The sequence below is a fragment of the Thermobia domestica genome, chromosome 15, assembly GCF_964235325.1.
Source record: "Thermobia domestica chromosome 15, izTheDome1.hap1.1, whole genome shotgun sequence".
In the NCBI taxonomy this organism is placed as follows: Eukaryota; Metazoa; Arthropoda; class Insecta; order Zygentoma; family Lepismatidae; genus Thermobia; species Thermobia domestica.
This window is the reverse complement of record NC_137468.1, coordinates 53448728-53469144: the sequence shown is the minus strand read 5'-3', so window position 1 is coordinate 53469144 and position 20417 is coordinate 53448728. Positions and strand designations below refer to the sequence as shown.

At 37.4% G+C, this 20417-nt stretch overlaps 1 protein-coding gene across 4 annotated transcripts in view; it reads left to right on the top strand.

Annotated features, from left to right (window-relative positions):
* The window catches only part of Frl (formin-like protein), a 318309-nt gene that overhangs the window by 231121 nt on the left and 66771 nt on the right, over positions 1-20417 (top strand). For all 4 annotated transcript variants that reach the window (XR_014128428.1, XM_081739698.1, XM_081739699.1 and 1 more), the window contains exon 6: positions 3103-3301. Coding sequence is in view for 3 of the 4 variants with exons in the window: in XM_081739698.1 (XP_081595824.1) it covers positions 3103-3301 (199 nt within the window). In the remaining variant the exon portion in view is untranslated. The remainder of the gene's footprint in view (positions 1-3102; positions 3302-20417) is intronic.

The following is a 20417-nucleotide window of genomic DNA, read 5'->3' as shown; positions in this document are numbered from 1 at the left end:
CTACTACTTTGGAGTCTAAAACGATTCTGTGTAAAGCTGAAAGATACTCGCATATCCGGTGACAGTGAACACGTAGGTCTATTATACAGGGTGTTTCAAAACAACACCGACAATGTTTGGGAGGTGATTCCTGACACCAAGATAAGACAAAAAGTATAGTTCACCCTGGGTGCACAAATGCTTCCTTTCGGAATTATAGGCTTCCGAAAACATGAAAAAAAAATTAAAGGTCCATAGCTCCAAGACTATGGAACCTACCGAGTCGGGTTAATACTTTACTAACTAATATGTGCGCTATCCAAAAATACATGTTTCAGAATCCTGAGGTACTCAGACAACAATTTTTATAGAGGGAGTTTGGCTAGAGGCATATAACTTGAAGTACTCACCAATTACCACTATAAAAATTGTTGCGAAATTAACACAGGATTCTGAAACTTGGATATTTGGATAGGAAACATACTAATTTCTAAGTGAAGTCTTGACCCGACTATGGTAGGTCCCATAGTTTTGGAGCTATGGACTTTTAAAGTTAATTTTTTCATGTTTTCGAAAGCCTATAACTCTGAAAGGAAGCATTTGTGCACCCAGGTAGATCTATACTTTTTGTCTTATCTTGCGTCAGGAATCACCTCCCAAACGTTGTCGATGTTGTTTTGAAACACCCTGTATAGTGAAGACATGCATGAAAACAGGAATCCTACTAGAGATAATGGAAAATATTACTATGAATAGACATTCACATAGGATAAGCATGGATGCGAATAGTAATGTGGATTAGAAAATGAAATTTAAGAGGAACAATTTGATTCTATTGTAGAAGCTAAGTGGATGTATAGGGATTATTGTGCCTGGTTGACTAACATTTAGGTTGATAATTACACATAAAAAGTTGTTTTCTACATGACGCGTAGAATATGTAAAAGTACGTAAAAATCTAGAAACTGGTGTAGAATATGTAAAAGTACGTAAAAAACTAGAAACTGGTGTGCAAATAAAAATAAAACTTACCGTTTGGTTTTACACAAAGACAAAAAAGCTTTAAAATGTTTCTTCCAAATTTGTATAGACGTTCCCTGGATTTTGAAAATTCTATAAACTGCCATATTGACTTCGTAAAGTATCTTTACCTATATTTTAAGGAAGGGTTACCTTACTAGTACCAACAGATGATGTAGAGATAAGTAGGGAGTGATACTCTTTCATCCTAGCAGGGGAAGTAATCTTTAAGGATACCTCTAAATGGGCAACTAAGGAGTTCCGTTGAGCATGGCAGGTGATTGCCAGCATGGTACCTCTTGACGATGTGGAGCGACAAGTAGGTAGGTAGGGTCAGGATCCGAACTCCCCACCCCAGGTCATCCGGGGCACCGGTTTTGAGTTTGACTTTGCCGGGCTGTGGTCATACCATGAGATTCGGTAACTTTGGGGTTATGTTCTCCAAGGAGGAGGTAAGTTTGCCTTATAACACTTGGGTACCATCACTGCTCATAATGGTAGGCGTTGGATCCTACTCGCCAGGAGAGCTGCTTTAGTTGGCAAGAACATAGCACAGAGACTCTGCGGCTCTGAAATACACTTTCTTACTGACTGATCAAACGAAAGGTGACCAGAACGAATGTAGGTAAACACTCATTATCTATATCTGTCGAAAGGCATAAGGGCAAAATCGATAAGAAATAGCGAGAAATTGTTTATTTATTTATTTACGGATTCAGCCCTCCCAGAAAAGTTCTATCTCCACATTTACCTTAAGGTAATCATAAATGCTAGAAAGCGAACATGACTTTGATGATCTCCATAGGGCAAAAATGATACTAGACAGCGGAAACGGTTCCTTCATATGGATTCAGCCTATATCTCTGGTGGTAAAGAGATACCACCATATTCCGATTTCAATATTAATCCTCACAGAACTAAAGCTGTGAGACATAGCGGAAGTGCTAGATGTTAGAGTTTAGCGAGAATAGATTTTATTTCCACCCTTCTGTTGAAACTGGAAGGAGTACACAGAATATTTCAAATTTTAATATGAAATTCACAGTTTGAAAGACTAGACCAGTTTCAAAATGTGAAACCAAATTCACTGTATTTTCTCATCCCGTTTAATGATTCCCGTGTGTCATTCCATTCTACAACTCATGGATATTCATGAAAGTTAGGTTTCCAAACAGTAGGACAAACAGAGAAGAGATATGTGTTACATACATTATCTATCCAAAGAACCTGCCTAGCAGAGAGGAAATACATATAATATTATGTCATCCATCTATGACAGCTTTTATCGCTGTTCTGTCATGTGTTGAATATTGCCGCTTGGGATTATATGGTCAGTCAGTCAATAGGAGTTACGCATTATTGTATCGTGTCTCTAAATAATTAGCGAAGCAAAGTAACTCTCTATGTATATATTTTCAAATAAATATAACGAATAAATGTTTAGGTATCTTTGTAACATTGAGTTATACTTTTAGCATTACTTGAAGTTTAAACTAAGAAGGAAAGGATTTCCTTCAAAAGTAAAAAAGAAGTTCAGTTCTCAGAATTTTCCAACAATTATTATTTGTGATTTGAAGGTTGTCATTGATGTGTTTTTCGAGTAGAAATAGTGAACGTATCAGAAAAGTTGTTCCATGGAGCAGAGTGTGAACCATGTTTATTTATTTATTTTTTGTGAGGGGGGGGGGTCCGCTTTCCTTCCACTTTTTTTCATTCCATTTGTTTCATCATCATCATAGTCTCCTTCAGCTGAGAATATAATATTGTTCAAGGGTTTACCTGATAAATAGTTTTTAAGAAAATAATGAGATTACCTAGGGAGATACAAAGCATTAACTTAAACATAAAATTTTATCAAAGCAAGCCCATATTACTACTAATCGGCGTTTGTTTCGTCAATACAATATTACCTTATTAGACACGGTATCACTTTAAAAAAAAATTGAAGCTTAATTTCTGAAAACATATTTAAGATACGCGAGGGGAAAATCGACTTATTTTGAAAAATGAAAGAAAATCAGACAGGTCCAAGGAGGGCTCTTGATTTTTTCTTTTTTTAAGTTTATTTGCATTTTGTTATTCGTTTATCTGTTTCTTTTGTAGGCATGAACAGAGGATATGTGAATCGCGACAGGGATCTGAAGAAAAGATCGTAGCGAACGGAACCGCGCGACCAGCTCTGGATATCGGAAGTCCAAGCATGAGAAGACGGACAAGACACGTGGCCAAACTAAACATGGGCGAGTCCAAAGACGACATCCACGTGTGCATTATGTGCCTACGTGCCATCATGAATAATAAGGTAAGTAAGACCCTTTCCAAGTGTGACATATTGAACCCTTGTGTTCCGGCTGTAGTGTTGCTATCTTTTTTTCAAACCAAAGTGTTCTTTTTCTTGGTTTATTCTGTTGGTCAGATAGGAAGTGCTTGAGAAATTTCCTTTTGATTGCGAGACATTGTCGTAGCTAGTCATTTCTCGAATTGAAAATTTAGTGTAACGATTACGTGTATTTGTTAATTGTATAAGAGCTTTTCATTTGAGAATATAATGAAGTACTGCAAAATCCCTCTAATTCGTCACCTGTGGGACTGGAAGTACGGTCGGAACGCAAAAAAAAAAAAAAAAAAAAAAAGTCAAATTATCAGAAAATACAGAAAAATACGATTTACAGTAAAATAATCTCAGAGCTCACAAATGACTTTATTGTTCTTTGTAGTAAAAACAAACCAACAGTAAGCACTAAAAACTGATCAGTACAGTAGGGATGCGCACGAGACAAGATTTGTGGTTGTCTCGTCTCGAAAATGTGCTGTAAAAGTGATGTCTCTACTCGAAAAATGTATATTTCTCTATTGGAAGAGCCGTGTCTCGACTCGAATTTTGTCAGGAAAATCCTGTCTCGACTCGTCTCGTGCGCATCCCTACAGTACAGTACAGAAAACACTACAACGAAAGAAACAATACAAGACATGACGAAGCATTAAAGCAGATATGCGGTAACAGCAAGTAAATAACAATGCCGCGACGGCAGTAAACGACAATGGGCATCGTGAGTCATCAACGAGTCAGGACGAGTTCGGCTCGAACACGGTCTGTTCAACCGGAGTAGCAGCCCAGCCGAGGGCGGATGAGAGCGATTCTACTGTATTTTGATTATTGTCAACTAGTTTTTCCCCCTTTAATGTTTAAAAGTTAGAATAATGTCTCGTTAATGTATTTGTTGACCCAAAAAGAGGGAATGTTCGAAATCTGTGTCTAACAATTCTCATTGCTGACCGAAGAAGTAGTTAATGATAGAAAATGTGGGAAGCTGTCTCTCATCAATCAACTGATTGCCAACAGAAGAAGCTGGGAAGAATGAAAACTTTGTATAACTAATCGATTGATTGCAAAGTTAGCTAGAAGTTTCAATACTAGTGTGATAATGATGAGAAAATTTAGTGTTGAATGACCAGTATAAAAATTTAACTGGCCCCGGCGATTTTAAGTTGCAGGAACTATTTGTCAGTACATCGCGAGATGCTATCGTCGTTGTTGCTGGTTTTCTTGATTGGTGTCAGTCACTTTAATCCAAGAACCTCACCATGTACATGTGTCCTCACAACTCTGCTGAAATGTCGCACTGCCAACAGCATGTAGATTCTCCAATCGTCACTTGGCTCAGCAGGGCCGTGCCGTGGGAAGGGGGTGTGCGAGCGGGGTGACGGGTCCGGGCGCCGAAGTAAGGGGCGAAAAATTTGGGAGAAAAACGGAAAAAAGATAGGGGAAAAAATGTTTGGAATATATGTGTGGGGACGTCGACGTATACTCTCGACCCGGGCGCTGATTTTCCACGGCACGGCCCTGTGGCTCAGTACTGGCCAGATTTTGCTCTGCTTGACTTCACGAAAGTAGTATAGAGCGTGCCATTATATCGTTGCACAATGTAACTATGGAGTGGTTAAGAAAAGCTGGCGTCTGACATCTGCACGTCCTGTAAACAAAACTAAAGGAAGGGTTGCTCCTTAATGATTGCAGTATTCTTTCACACTCTTAAGTAGATCATCGAACGCGTCTTTGCCGGTAGTTGAAAACTGAATTTCTGTGAAGTATTCCAACTACCCTTCTTCTTCTTCTTCTATTATTATTATTATTATTATTATTATTATTATTATTATTATTTAAAATTAATACGTCACATATCATCCTGTTATATTTTTAGGATTATATTATGCCTTCTTAAATGTTCTAAATTTGTCATCAGAACTGCTGTCTCTGTTATTAAGGAACCTTTGGCCACCGCACCATGTATTCTGTCCAGAGACGCCAGCTTTCTTTAGCGATATAATTGTCAAGCACATTGCGCTAGAGGTGAACATCACATCACTAAACGTCCTTGATTTCCGGGAAAAGATTACAAAGAAAATAATTTGAAAGCTGTTTTCTTTCCGACTTAAATATTCCGGTGTAGCGAGGGATTTCTAGTAAGACACTTGATACGATAGAAAATTGTCGTGCAGCCAATCCATGTAAGGCTCTCGGAATTTATATATGAATACCAGGTCATATATTATTCTTTTCCTGAGTTTCAGCAATAAAATTCCGCCACTGCGTGTGTTCTAATCGGTGCCTTTTCATTTAAAAAAAAAAAAAATGGAAAGTCTTCCAATAACAAAAGAGCAGTAAAAAATTGAATAAAATGAAATGGCGACCGAATGTCGCATATAGATTAGCCTTTTAATACTGTTTAAAAACTCCTAGCAGCACTCATCGAGAGGTTTTTGCTCGAACCGCGGTGTATGTGATTTGTGTTCGGAAATTAGGAGTCCCATTGTGGAGTGTACAACTGTCGCCCAATGATGAGCCGTAAAAGGTGGTTTATGGAGAGGGAAAGTGAATGCTCGTCTGTCCAATGACAGCTGCTGGAGATTGATAGTGCCTCTTGTTGAAGAGAGCTTATTATTCAATATGCCGCGTCCTCTGTGCCATTCGCTATGGCTGTGGGTGTTTAGTAGGCGGTAGCCCGGATGTAGCTGGCTGACCTACGACCTTGCCTTTTAAAAAAGGTGAAATGGGAGAATTGACCTCCACACTAGTTTTTTTTTTTTTTTCTCGCTCAATTGCGTAATCAGACTGCGATGAAGCTTTTTCGGGGCAGGGAGTGTCGAATGGAAAAGGTCTACACTTGTTTTAATTCTTGCATCAGTTTTTGTTCTGAGTATCTTTTTCTTCCTTTCTTTCTTTCCGCAAACTAAGGAAGTGAGGGAAAAGCTGCAATGTCAAAGCTGTGTACATTATTGCTACTTTGGGGACAAAGTTGTTTGTATTCCGAGAAACTTTGTTTGTCGTTCTCGGAAAGATAGCTGAAGGAGTGAACCCGTTTAATTTTATGGGATGAAAATTGATATCGGTTCTTTTTGTCAATATGTCCAAAGACGATTAAGCTGCAATCAGTGTATCAAATTTAAGAGTAAATTTGGTTTTCTGTCGCAGTTTGAGATTCACGTTAGCAAAGGTTATTTCCGTGCTTTATTCGTAACTATGGCCGTCAATTCTCTATTCTGGTGTTAGGGACAATGCTTAAAGATTTCTGAAGCTGTTGCTTTGATGAGTTCCGTTTAAATTGCTCGGAAATCAGTATTCTCGACGTTGACACTAACTAGAAATGAGATGGTTTTTTGTGTTGCTTAGTCCAGAGTTCGATGTATCTCTTTGATGGTGTATTGGGAAAATTTAATGTATACAACTGACTTTTACAATGCTAATTACGGGAATATTAAGTTTCTTTTCTTCTCGCTTACAGCTAGGTGGGAATTTCAGATTTTCCCAGGAGGGAAATTTCAATATACGAAGGCGGAACAGTAGTACTGCGACTGTATTATTAACCCACTTGAACACGATTGAAGATACTTTATCTCGGGGTAAGGTAGGATCCCGGTTCCCTCATTTTTTTAATTCATATCTTTCATCCGTCTCTTTAAGCCTATAGGAAATATGTGTGACAATAAACCAAAGATTTCATTTCGTTCAGCATTTATTTGTTCATCGTGACAGATGAATCGTCTGAAGGTCAGTATTGTTATTAGTTTTCAGACCTATCATTCCGAAGATCGTAGTGGTACGTTGCATAGACGTAAGTCATACTCCAACCCATTTGCTAGTAACAGTAACAGGAACAAGAACATTCGGAGCGGGTATTCGCATGAGATCGCAAATGGCGGAAACAGGAAAACTTGATCCAGAAATAACAAATTCTAAAGTATATATTTTTACTAGCAGAAGTCTCCATTCTACACAGGAGAGAATAAAGAATTAATAAATACTACATTTATCACGAACTGTATCATGAGGGACGTTCTAGAGGGTATAGTGGCAGGAAAGTGAGGGAGGGGCCGAAGGAGACTACAATTGAGGAGTTTGATGTAATATGGGCGTAAGCGAGTTTACGCCCTTTTTGCATCAAACGCATTTGCGGCTTTGCCATGCTTGTTTAGCCTCCTGGTAACATTTCAGTTCAATATCAGAATAAAATGCTGCATATTACATTGTTTTATGTAAGAAAAAACACTACTTTAACACACTACTTACACTTTTCAACGTAGTTTTTCTCCAACTGCATGTTTCAGACTTACGCCCTTATTGCATCAAACTCCTCAATTGGTGGACGATATCAAACAGAAAAATACTGAGTAAAGACGAAGATGTTAGTGGTATACCCTGGGACACTGAAGCTTCTCAGTTGCGGCAAGTGACTTGCCAATAATGACAGTATACCTATAATGATGATGATGATTTTGACATCATGTGTGTGGCTATTTGTGGCACACTCCGTGCATTATCGGCACTTCGCCAGGTCGGGCAATTGAAGATAACGGCGCCGCACGCGCTCGTCTCCCCCTCCAACCCTTTTCTCTCTCTTTCTATGTTAAATATCAAACCCCGAAAACTTGTTATAATGTTGATTATTTTAAACGGAATCTAAATACAAAGTTTCACTTCTAAACATAATGAATTCCGAGATACGGGCATCTTATTATGTCTTTTACTTCAAATGAAATGTCTCTTAATTATAAGGTATTTCGAGATATAGCCATCTTATTACAACAATTGAAACCCCTATGATTTTTGTCGGGCCTTTTTTTTTTCTTCTAGAAATATCAAAGAATGCTGAAACGCTGATTTAATTATTTTAAATCAAAAGTCCTAACTACCAAATTTTATGTCTCTGACCTTAAAGGATTCCGAGATATAGACATCTTATTATAACAATTGGATGCCCCCGGGGTTCTCCCGTTTCTGTTTCCTCCCACTTTCTTCATTCCACCATTTCATTCTTTTTCTCATCACCGTCTCCTTTAGCCTAGCCGGCATAAGCGTGGGACGTAAAAATCAAACATTTCATTTTCCTTCTCTTCATTTCAGGAGAGTCATGTAATATTTAGGGTTCGGCTCTGAACGGATCCGGTTCTAGAAGATCCGATTCCGGAAATGGTTTTTCGGATCCAGGTCTGAAACCAGTTCCCAAGATCCGGTGCTGGAACCGGGTTTTCGGATTCAGGTCTGGAACCGGTTTCTGAGATCTGGTTCTAGAACCGGATTTTCGGACCCAGGTCTGGAACCGGTTCCAGAACTTTGTGGCCATCCCTACTCTAAACCCGAGCTGCTGGCAGGCTGTGAACAGTGTCCTACATGAAATGGTGCAACGAACTGTGTAACTGGCAAAATCATTGACTAAACAGGCAAACTGGTAAACTAATTTGGCTCAACTGGCTAAACGCTCACTGGTGGACCATTTTTTTTTTTCTTGGGGCATAAGCGCGTGGTCCCCATTGCAGTGTTTTGAAGGTGGACTTTGTGCCTCCTTCACGGGTCTTTGGGGGCTTTCGAATCCAGGTCCGAAACCGGTTTCTAAAATCCGGTTCTGGAACCGGGTTTTCGGATCCAGGTTTATGGAACCGGTTCTGAAAACTGGATCTCCAAGAACCGGTTCCGCCGGAACCGAAATTTTGTGGCCATCCCTAATAATATTAGTGTAAGGACGCAGTATTAAGGCTTAAACATCAGATGCCCATAAAATCTTTTTTGGAGTATCAAATGAAAGCGATTAATGCGAGTGATTCCACAAATATTTTTGTATGAATTTTATTATGTATAACAAAAAAGAATTAAATGAATTTGGCTAGTCAGCCTTTTTTTTTTTTTTTAATTGTATTGAACCTACTACGGGATATTACATGCACGTGTACAATATGAGAAATGGAACATCGTCGCTTTGAATTCAAAGTGAAAAGGATATCATATTATGCGAACAACCCCTTATGAGAGGAAACAATCTACAGCTGTGTTCAATATAGCGTAAGTGGTGTGGGTTGCTGTGTCAACTGTATAGTTCCTCACAGACAGAAAGGGAAATATTGCATCCATCTGGTGTCGAAAGTAAGAAGCACCAAACGTTTGTTTAAAAGTGAAGATTGTAAACCTTTTCAAGACTACCATGTTTTTAAAATATCCTTTAAAAAAAAAATAAAAGAAAGGTTATCCCCACATTTTGTAAAGGAAAACGGAAGGGAAGTTCTTGGTTCATATTTAAAATATGCTTATATGTGTGAATGTTTTGCTATAAAGCATGTCCTACCCATTTGGCAAGACGGGGCAACTAGGCCATTAGAGCAGCGTTTAAGAATGTATAAACAGGATGTTCGGAAACAATATGAAAAAACTTTTGGAAATAAATCCTTACACGAAAACATATATTTGGTCTAGGAATTAATTCGTGCGGGTGGACAAGAGATGGCGCAACGAACGGAGCGTCCCACAGTTCCGTGTATCCACACATGTGTTGCAAACCCCTGTCATCGCGTATCGTTCGTAGTATAGGGCAGTGGATTAAAGCGTCAACAACACCAGTTTGTAGTTAAGTGAACATGGCGCAATTTGTGCCTGATAAAGTGTTTTTGCGGGGTGTCCTGCTGCATTACTTTAACATGCAGAAAAGTGCGACTGAAAGTCATCGTATTTTGGTGGAAGTGTATGGTGACCATGCTCTAGCTGAGCGAACGTGTCAGAAGTGGTTTGCACGGTTTAGAAGTGGTGATTTCGGCTTGGCAGACCAAGAGCGAGCTGGACAGCCAAAAAAATTTCAAGACGAAGAATTGACAGCATTGCTCGAGCAGGATTCGTGTCAAACGCAGGAACAACTTGCAGCAGCATTAGGCGTTGATCAAACAACAGTCTCCAAACGCTTGAAAGCCATGGGAATGATTCAAAAGATGTCACATTGGGTTCCACATGAATTGAAAGACAGAGACGTTGAAAGACGAAAAACCATTTGCGAATTGCTGCTTCAACGACAGAGCAGAAAGGGGTTACTGCATCGAATTATTACGGGTGATGAGAAGTGGATCCATTACGAGAACCCTAAACGAAAAAAGGCCTGGGTGAAACCAGGTGAACCAGGTCCGTCACAACCAAAACGAGATATTCACTGTGCAAAGGTTATGCTGTGCATATGGTGGGATATGAAAGGTGTGGTGTACTATGAGCTGCTGCAACCGGGTGAAACTATGAATGGAGAACGTTATCGACGACAATTAATGCGTTTGAAGCAAGCTCTGGCCAGAACACGACCAGAATGGGAGAACAGACATGATAAACTTATTGTTCAACATGATAACGCTCGCCCACATGTCGCAAAACCGGTCAAAACCTATTTAGAAAATGTCGGATGGGAAGTTTTACCCCACCCGCCGTATTCACCAAACGTTGCTCCTTCGGACTACTACTTGTTCGATTGCATGAACAACGATTTGATTGGACAGCGGTTTACTTCTTCAGAAGATATCGAAACATGGGTCTCTGACTGGATCGCTTCCAAGGATGAGGACTTCTTTCGCCACGGAATCCGTACATTGCCTGACAGATGGGCGAAAGTGGTGACTAGCGATGGACAATATTTTTCTTAAGGTATTTATGTATTTTGTGTTTGTACTACAGCTTCAATGTGTGCGTACCAACCGCACGAATTAATTCCTAGACCAAATATATACCAACATGCAGGCATGTACGCAGGAATTGATTTCGGGGGTGTCGAAATTCGACATCAGGATAAATCATTTTAAAATTTGTGAAAATTGAACTAAATTTTCAGAGAAGTTGGTACTGGGAGGGGGATCACCAAAACAACCCCTGCGTACGTTCTTGCCGACACGGGTCTACAAATGTGTTATTTCTGTGTCGTGAACTAAGATAAATCGTTTGGAACGGTAAAATGAAAATTCATAACTGAAAACAATGTTGGATAAATGTCGTGTGATAAAACATAGCACTTATTTCGAACTTAGATTCCATTCATACACCAGTGGATGTGAAATAAGGTCGGCAACAGCCTTAGCCTCTAAGTAGATTGCTACTTACCACGAGGTCTACTAGAAACAAAAAGAAAAAAAAAATGATACCAGTAGATAAGGAGAGAAGTGACTTGTGAGGCAAGTCAAAACGAAGAAAAAAAAAAAACCCTTGAAACTGAAATTTTTCTTAATGCATTAATTGTTGTACACAACAATTAATACATTAGTAAACTTGTATTCCCTTAGAAGCGATAAAACTTTTAATCTTTTACCTGTGTGTCTTCCCTTACTAGCCGCCTCTGGATGAGAAACGAAAACTAGTACACATCCCATATCCACTGTCACATTAATGAAATCTAGGCTCAAAATAAACACTACACATGCTCTTTTACTCAATTTCCATCCATTTGTTTATCGAGTTTCGACCAATTTTTGGAGCACAGACGCTCCGAAATGACGCATTTGTACACCCATGTTACTATATATATAAACATAGGCTGGATAGTCGCGATATACTATTTTCAAGTGGGAATTCATTTCCCATTTTTTTAGTGTTGTTTCCGAATACCTTATAGGTACAAAAGGAATCAGGGCTCATAGCGAGTCACTTTTTTTTAAACTAAAAGTTACCTTTTTTCAAATTTGTCACTAAAAGTTTTTTTTTTATATATATATATAGATAAAGTGACTTTTTCGTGTGATTTGTTTTGCATTGGCAGTTTTCTAAGAAAAATATAAAAATAAATGGAAAAAAGGCAGAAACTTGTTACTCATTACCCTTCTGAAAGCTTCAGTACTTGCTGCCACATGTGAAACAGTCTTGGGTGGTTGGTGGATGCTTAAGATCTCAAGGTGGGGTTGAGAACCCTTTTGTGTCTATTCTTTCTTCTATCATAAGTCTTTTAGTTTTTCTCGTAATAGTTAACGCTCCGCTCAACGTTGTGTGTGCGTATTTGTGTGATTCATCATGTTCGTCTTTTGTTACGGTTCTTGTATGTTCTTCTTAAGAGTAGGTGATGAATTTGAATATTTTATGGCTTTGAGAACTCTCAATGCGAAGTTTAAATATAATGTCTGGTATGAAGAAATTCGAAAACAGGCCGAAACTGATTCCACTTACTCAGAAGCTTCTTACATCTGCTAAATCTGCTTACCGTAACAATAAAGCATACTTAGAAAACGTAAGAAAGGAGGAAGCTCAAAAAGAAGTAAAGACGAAAAAATAAAACAAAACAGCAAACAACGAGAGAGGTGACGGAGAAATTGACAAAGGAAAAAAGGGGCATGATGAGATTTTGGTCAATTTTCAACTATTTACAAGAGACCAGACCACTATGAGCCCGGACGATGAAAGTCTGTTAGTTAACTCATTTTTAAAAACAAGTTGGCATATGTATATGACTTACGGTACAATCTGAAAAATACAGGGTGACCCAAAAGTAGGTATACACTTCTGCATTGATCAAGTATAACATTCTAGTTTATGGGTCTATTTGTTTCGGCTCTTCCGAGCTTAATATTAAGGTAAAAACGCATTAAGAATAAATAATAAAGAAACATGGATAACAATAAGAAATTGTATAGAATGCAATGAGGTGGTCAGTACGATACTGTATACCTACTTTTGGGCCACCCTGTACATATAATACTGTGGAATAAGACACTCCGAGGAGGGTGGAAAGGGGCTGACGTAAAAATAATAGGAAATGACTTATATTAGTGTCGGATGCATAGTTTTCGGGGTCGCTGAGATGAATAGTGATGTTGCTGATGTCCTTAACTTAAAGTTCATCCCCCATCGTCTTGGGATTGAGAATAGGGGAAATATCGAAAATGCCAGAGCATTTCACAGTTTTCGGGGTTGCTAAGCTAATTGGTTACGATGACATATAAGCCAAAATTTAGTCAAGATTTTGCGTGTCAACTAGCCCGGTGCAACGCCGACGGAGTTGCTTACCATTATTTGTGCTACTCAGTGCTTTATTTTCTGGCACATGCTGGCTCGGGAATTGACAGGAATAACACCAAAGACGTTGCTCGTCGCTACTTATTTTATTTAGTTCTTTGTGTTCAAATATTGTGCATAAACATTATTCTTGCTGTACAAATCAGGGCAATTGTGATAGTTTAAAATCATTTGTTTAGGATTGATAGAATTGTTCATGCGTGCACTACATTATGTAGTTAGGAGTAACACCAATTTATTTCTGTTTTAAAAATAAAATAACTTTCAAATAAAATAAAATAAAATAAAATAATAAATAAAATAACTAGCTTTCAAAGTCCGTCCATTCGATCTATCTGCCGACTTGGATGTCATGGTTTGCTGAAATGGTAAACATTTTAAACCTATACTCTCCGTATTTTAACCCTGAAGTTTTTCGCGCCAGAAGGTAATGTTACTTCTAGGGCCTACGTGTTTTCGTTAGACAGCAAATCACGGAAGCGCGGGATGTGCTTTTTTTTTGGGGGCGGTAATAATTCAGAAGGGGATACTTTACTCTTGATCAGTTTTTCGGATAATTTCGGCTCAATATTTTTTTCATAATACATAAATAAACTTTTAATTAATTATTCTATAATATAGAATAAGTTAGCTTGTGGCATTGATACACGTAATGCAAGATTAGTGTTGCTCAAGTATATGAGAGAAACGTTAATCATTCAAGAACATCAATACTTTCAAGTTCAGTTTCTCCTGATCAACTTAAATTGTTCGGTTGTGGTTAAAGAAATAGTGATTTATGAAATATAAACAAAATTATTTTTTTAGAGCTTATTTAAAGAAAGTCGCTTTTAAAAATTTTACTTTTTTTTAACATTATTTACGGGACTTGTAAGAAAATGAGGAAAACCTCTTACGTAGAGTCTTGTAACACTCGTATAAAAACCTCAAGTTTAAACTTTGGTCTGGATATGTTGGATAGAATGAGTTTATAGGGCCAATATGTAAGGACGATGAAAGACATGAATTCATTAAAATTTCGAGTTTGATTTTTTCTTGATCACCAGATTTTTTTTTTTTTTTAAGTCCTGTTGTCTTTCGATAGGTGGAAGGAGGGAATGATGTAACAGCCAGGTATCGGTTTGTTGAATTTTAAACATCTTCCTGTAAAACAACATATGATTAGAATATGAAAAATAGTATTCAGGATCGGGGATAGAGAGAACACTGCTTAGCATTGGAGATTAAACGTTCATTATTTTGAGTATGATGAATGATATATATGCTTTCCACAAGATTCATACTTCCTAACTCGTAAATTAGTTTAAATAAGTTAAAAATAAATGCATATTTACTAAATTCATTAGATTTTTAAAATGCGGAAATTCATTTTAATTTTAAATTGTGCATGATATGATGAGCTTTTTAAAAAAGAAGGAAAACAGCAGACTTACTGCGTAGTCCTTGCGTTCCTGATCCTTCTTGATTACGTGTGATTCATTCGTAGCAACAGTTTGTTGTTGAACTCGTGCTGCATTTCAGGACGGAAGGAAGTTGAACTTTCCAAGAAATGCTGACTGATAAGCAATCATATTTTAGTGTAAAATGTTTTAAGAGTTTACAGTGAATCATATTCAAAAACGTTAGGCATGTCATTCAGAATATTCTACAGTAAAATTTGTATATAACTTAATTTCACAATACTATTTATTGTCTCCATTAGGGACAGATTTCTAATTGTTACAAACCATAGTTGAGTGTTCCGGAATCTCTTCCTACTCTATGCACAGCATTAATTATCTATGACAGCATACCAAAATGTTTTCCTAAAAAACTTACTGTACGAGGCTGTTAATACAATAGGATGTCGATAATCCGAACGTCAAAAATCCGAACGCGGTCCCTAGAAGCTAGTGACAGTACACTAATTTAATTTTCTTTGTGTGAAATCAGTGTTTTTACAAAAGATCATTCATATCTAATTGTAGGTCATTTTCTCTTAGGCCTATACAAGTTAAGTTTTAAGTGTGACTTACAAGAACAGTGTAATTTACTGTACGAGCAGGTTCTTCAGAAACATTAAATGTAAGTAGCCTTACGTACGGTATTGTAATTACTGTATGTACTGCAGTGGTGCCCCCCTCATGTCCATGACGCACCCCCCCTCAATTGTCTATCCGTAGGTGTTCTTCCATGAAAAAAAATCTTTTCGATTCATTTTTACACCCCCTCAAACATATTTATATAGATTCTTAACCCCCCAAATATTTCAATGACGCAGTTTGCGTCATAGCCCCCCTTTGTGGGCACCCCTGTGTACTGTATAAGCACTATAGCGATAAAAGAGCATACCGTACAGTATATTTAAGCCTAAATGGCATTTTCTTGGTCATTTTCGAAAATCCGAACAATTTGAAAATCTGAACTACCTGCGGTCCCAGTTAGTTCGGATTTTCGACTTCCTACTGTATAAACGCTTATTATAATCAGTCTAGTATTATTTATATTGGGAGATCCGTAGTCTAGTGGTTACAGCCTGGATTCGACATAGGGATCCATTCCTGGCCGGTGCATCCCAATTTTCGGCGTTCACCTAGCGACGAGTATATAGCAGACCTTCATGATAAATTCGAGTACCTTATCACTAGTTTCTTATACTTTGAAATATGTACTATAACACTTATAAATGTTTTCTGATTTGTTCCAACAACTAGCAGAAATACTGTACAAATAATAAAATACGGCAGATAAGAAATACTTTACAAACGTATGAAACACAGTAACTATGATAGAAAATAGTAATAAAAAAAACATGCGACAGTTAGTTTCTTATAATAGGTAAAAGTTTGCGCCACATATTTCACATTCTCAGGGCAACGAGTGTGCTGCAGTACATCAGTTGCGGAACACTGCTGTAATGCTTATAAAATAATATGTGTAAGTTACTATTGTTTTAAGTTTGAAAATGTACGGTGAGATAAAGTAATAATAATAATAATGTATTTCATCACTTAACAAGTCCGTGTTCTTGTTATATCTTACTAAATTTAACATCTTAGGCTGAATTGAAGCTTTTTCCTGATCTAAAAGTAGTTCAAATAGTTCCCTAATTGGCTCATAACACTGACTTAATTGAAGTAGATCCAAGGTGTGTGCGTAGGTTTTTCTCAGTGTTTCCCTCTTCTACTCCCATTTGCATTATTCCATCATTACCATCTCATCACCGTCTCCCTTACACTTGGAGCATAATTGTAAGACATTATCTTACAATCTATAAACTTAAAAAAAAAAAAAAAAAAAAATCAGTATCAATTCTAGCTTAATAGGTGGCTTCCGTAGTTACCGTAGAGGCATCATAGAATTTTTCTCGAGAAGTAGGCACGAGGATTTAAAGTCACCTAGCTCAATGAGATCTCTCATCAATTGGTACATTTCTCATCTGAACAAATGTATTTTCGCTAAACGCTAATAGTATTGTATAATTACCATTATTGAGTTTATTTGTGTAAATATAAGTGAGTTGCAAATATTGGGAAGCGTATGGAAAATTCTTAAGATAGTATTCCCTATTGACGTATTTTCATTGGAGCTGATAAGTACGAACATACAAGTAGTCGTGTAGCTGTTAAACGCCTTACACAGTTTTTTCCTCAAGACATTCTTCTCAGTATGAATCTACAACTAAGCATGCGGAGGGGGGAAAAAAATGCTGGAGAAAAAGCAGTAGTATAAAAATATATAATGGGTTTGTTACCATCGTGTTTGGCATTCACTGTCAGCACGTGACTACACAAGCAAGAGTTGAAAGGGTTTATTATATTAATTCCGAAAGCAGGAACCACTACCAGGAAAGCCAATCTATTTTAAACTTTTCTCTTTTGGTATTATTTGCAACAGAAATTCCATGAAGTACATTTTGCGATGTGATCCATCCGGTAGATTGTAGAAGAAATGCTCATTCACAGCATCATCTCACGTTCTGTGTAAATTGCTTAGCTTGCTGCCGACCCTGCATAATTCTGTATTGTGGTTAGCGATTGGGAAGTTCGTTACGAACACTCGTGCAGAGGAATGTATGATCTTAGTGCCTAAAAAAATATATATCTATCTAACACTGTTCTTGTGGCATGTAAAAGAATTTGGCAAACTGGTAGATCGTTATGATATTCATATATGAGAGAACATACGAGCATGGGCGCCGGAAGAAAATTTTCTAGGTTGCTATGTTACGTTTGTAATATTTTATTTGTATTAAGAATTTTTTTTTTTTAAATAATACATTTTCGTGAGCCAGGGGGCTGCCCCTCTTCGAGCGCCCTTGCATACGAGTAGAAATTAGTATTTACTATCTCCTTATTGTTTAAAATTGTATATGTACTCTGGAAAGATGGAACAAAGCTTTATTATTCACGTGTTCACGGAAGGAAAAAAAAAATAAGGATTGGCAGAGAGGTTGTATTTCAAAAAGAACTAAAACATATTTTATAGTATATTTGGAAAGGTGCGAAAATCACCAATAAAATTATTAACTCACTAGGGAAGGTCGCAGGGTGTCACGCTGACTTCATATCGATACTATGCTCATTCACTTCCTTTTTAACATACGAAACAATTAGACAACCGGAAAAATCGTCGATTTCAAGCGTGTTCGAATTACGAAAAGTTCAAAATTGAACAGATTTTGCAAGAAGTTTGAAGTAACTTTTATTATTTTTTTAAAAGATGAAAGCTTCATTTTTGGTATCGGGTGGTTTTCTTGGGTGCCCAACACAAAGGTAAGGTCAAAACGCACAATTTACAGAGTACGGGCACTTATTGGGGAGGGGTAAAGGGTAATGGCGTATTACAACTTACAAATTGCCTCCCGTTTGGCACACAGGGTGATTAGAGTGATAAAGATGTATTTGCCGCACGTATTCGACTGTATTGACATTCAAATATCACTTTCCTGTGTGGCCACCTTCAAATTGAAGAATGACGTTTGTAGTCAGGGGCGTAAGTACTGCCATCAAACAGTTTGAACTTCCTTCAGATTTTGAGTTCAAAGCAGCCGTAACATTTGGAGAGACATGCCTTTTCAAAAGCAAGATGATTTACATGAAAGTAGTCGCATCGTTACACACAAATCGAGGGCAAAAGGCGACTAGGCCATAATAACAAAATACTTTAATCGTCCAGGCTACGAACTTAACCTGTTGCGTAACGCTGTTCGTAAACGCAGTTTTTTTTTTCGTTGAAATTAATGTAAATACAATTAATTCTAGTCATACATATATGCACTATACATATATTTAAATGTGTGTTTTTTTGTGTGACGAAGAATATAGAATGAAAATAATACGAGGAGGGATTGGAAATTCGGGGCCTGACTAAAAAGGAAGCAATTATTTTATGTTTAGCTACCTAAGCTGTGTAGCTATATAGACCCGCAACCAGCCACTATTAATAATAGCATTTTGTGTTAGGGTCTGGAGGGGCCACGAGAAGTTTAGGGGGACCAGGCCCCCTAACCCTTATGGTTGCGGGCCTGTAGCTATATCCATTGGTAGTTACTGTGTAAAATTTCATTTCTGTGTTTCAGGTGAGAAGTATAAGACGCTAAGTCGGTGGAAATGACGGAAATTTGTCATATGCAGAAAATCACCGGGACAATTCGCGCGTTCACACGTCTCTTGCATCCATGGCAGAAAATCACCGGGACAATTCGCGCGTTCACACGTCTCTTGCATCCATGGCAGAAATTCATTCCTGTGGATTTGACCTATTGCCTTACCCGCTCTGTTCTCCTGATCTGGCCCCCTCGGACTTCCACTTTAGATTTATTTTTTTAATTTAATTTAATTTAATTTTTTATTTTATTTATTTATTTATTTATTCCGGGGAGCGATTTTCTTGGAATGCAGAGGTGAAAAGTGCTGTACTGGGATATTGTGCAGGGCTCGAGGAATCATTTTTTAAAAATAGTATAGAAGCGTTGCCAGAGAGGTGGCGTAAATGTATCTCGGTCGAGGAGGATTACATGGAGAAATGAAACATAACTTATCGGAATATTTTCTAGTTTTGTATGTCAGGCTAGGAACTTTCCAATCCACTTTCGTGTTATTCTTTTGAAAGACAAATAAGTAACAACGTACTATTTCACACATTTATTTAGCAGGTCAATGTCTTATTACCGTGATCCCGACCGGTTGAATTCCATTGAACTCACACGACATATAGTGTTCCTGATTTTTTCAGGAAAAACTCAAGTGAAAGACGAGAAATAAGGGAATGTGTGTATCAGCAATATCAAATAGTCTGCTCCTGAAGGGGAAAGGGGGTCATTTCTATAATATCCAAGTTTCCTTTTCTTAATTAAGAAAGTACCGAATGTGAGGATTCACTTCGTGAAGTTAATTTGAAATTCTGTTTATAAACCCTTACTTAAAATAAGGAAATATGCGTTTTGTTTTCGAAATTTCTGCTTCTAAAAAGGATATTATTATTATTATTATTATTATTATTATTATTATTATTATTATTATTATTATTATTATTGAGAAAGTGCCCAGTATGGAGATTTCTAGAATTCGAAGATGTGAAATTGTGTACATAATTTCTTCAATAAAATGACCGAACATGTGTTTTAGAGTATTCGAAAATCCCGCTGCTGAAGCGATAAAGGAGACAATTCTTACAATATTCACGAATCCAGTTTTATGTTTATAACACTTTCTTCTTCCCGTTCGAAGAACGGCTTTTTAGCATTGGAAGGACACATAACCAAATATCCTAACGTACACTTTCGACACGAAACGTTGAGCTAGCTTCCATTTGTTAAAGTGGTAAGCAAGATTTCTTTTGTGTGCCTAGCAGGAAAAATTGTTAATAAACTGGCAATATTGCTTGCTATTTGTGTTCATTTATTGTTCAAATTCGTTGAGTGAAAAATGGCGCCACTCGATTATATGTTTATGCTTGTAATTCTTGAAATAATTGTACTAAAAATAGAAATCGTAAGTATATTATTTGATAAATAAATTTATCAAGTGTTCAAATGTAAGAAACACGTAGTGAAAATAGGAAACTAAATTTAGAGACCGATTCATTTTACGGCAGAACTTTGCCATGAAAATGACGTAATAACAATGGGGAAGGGGGTAGCAAG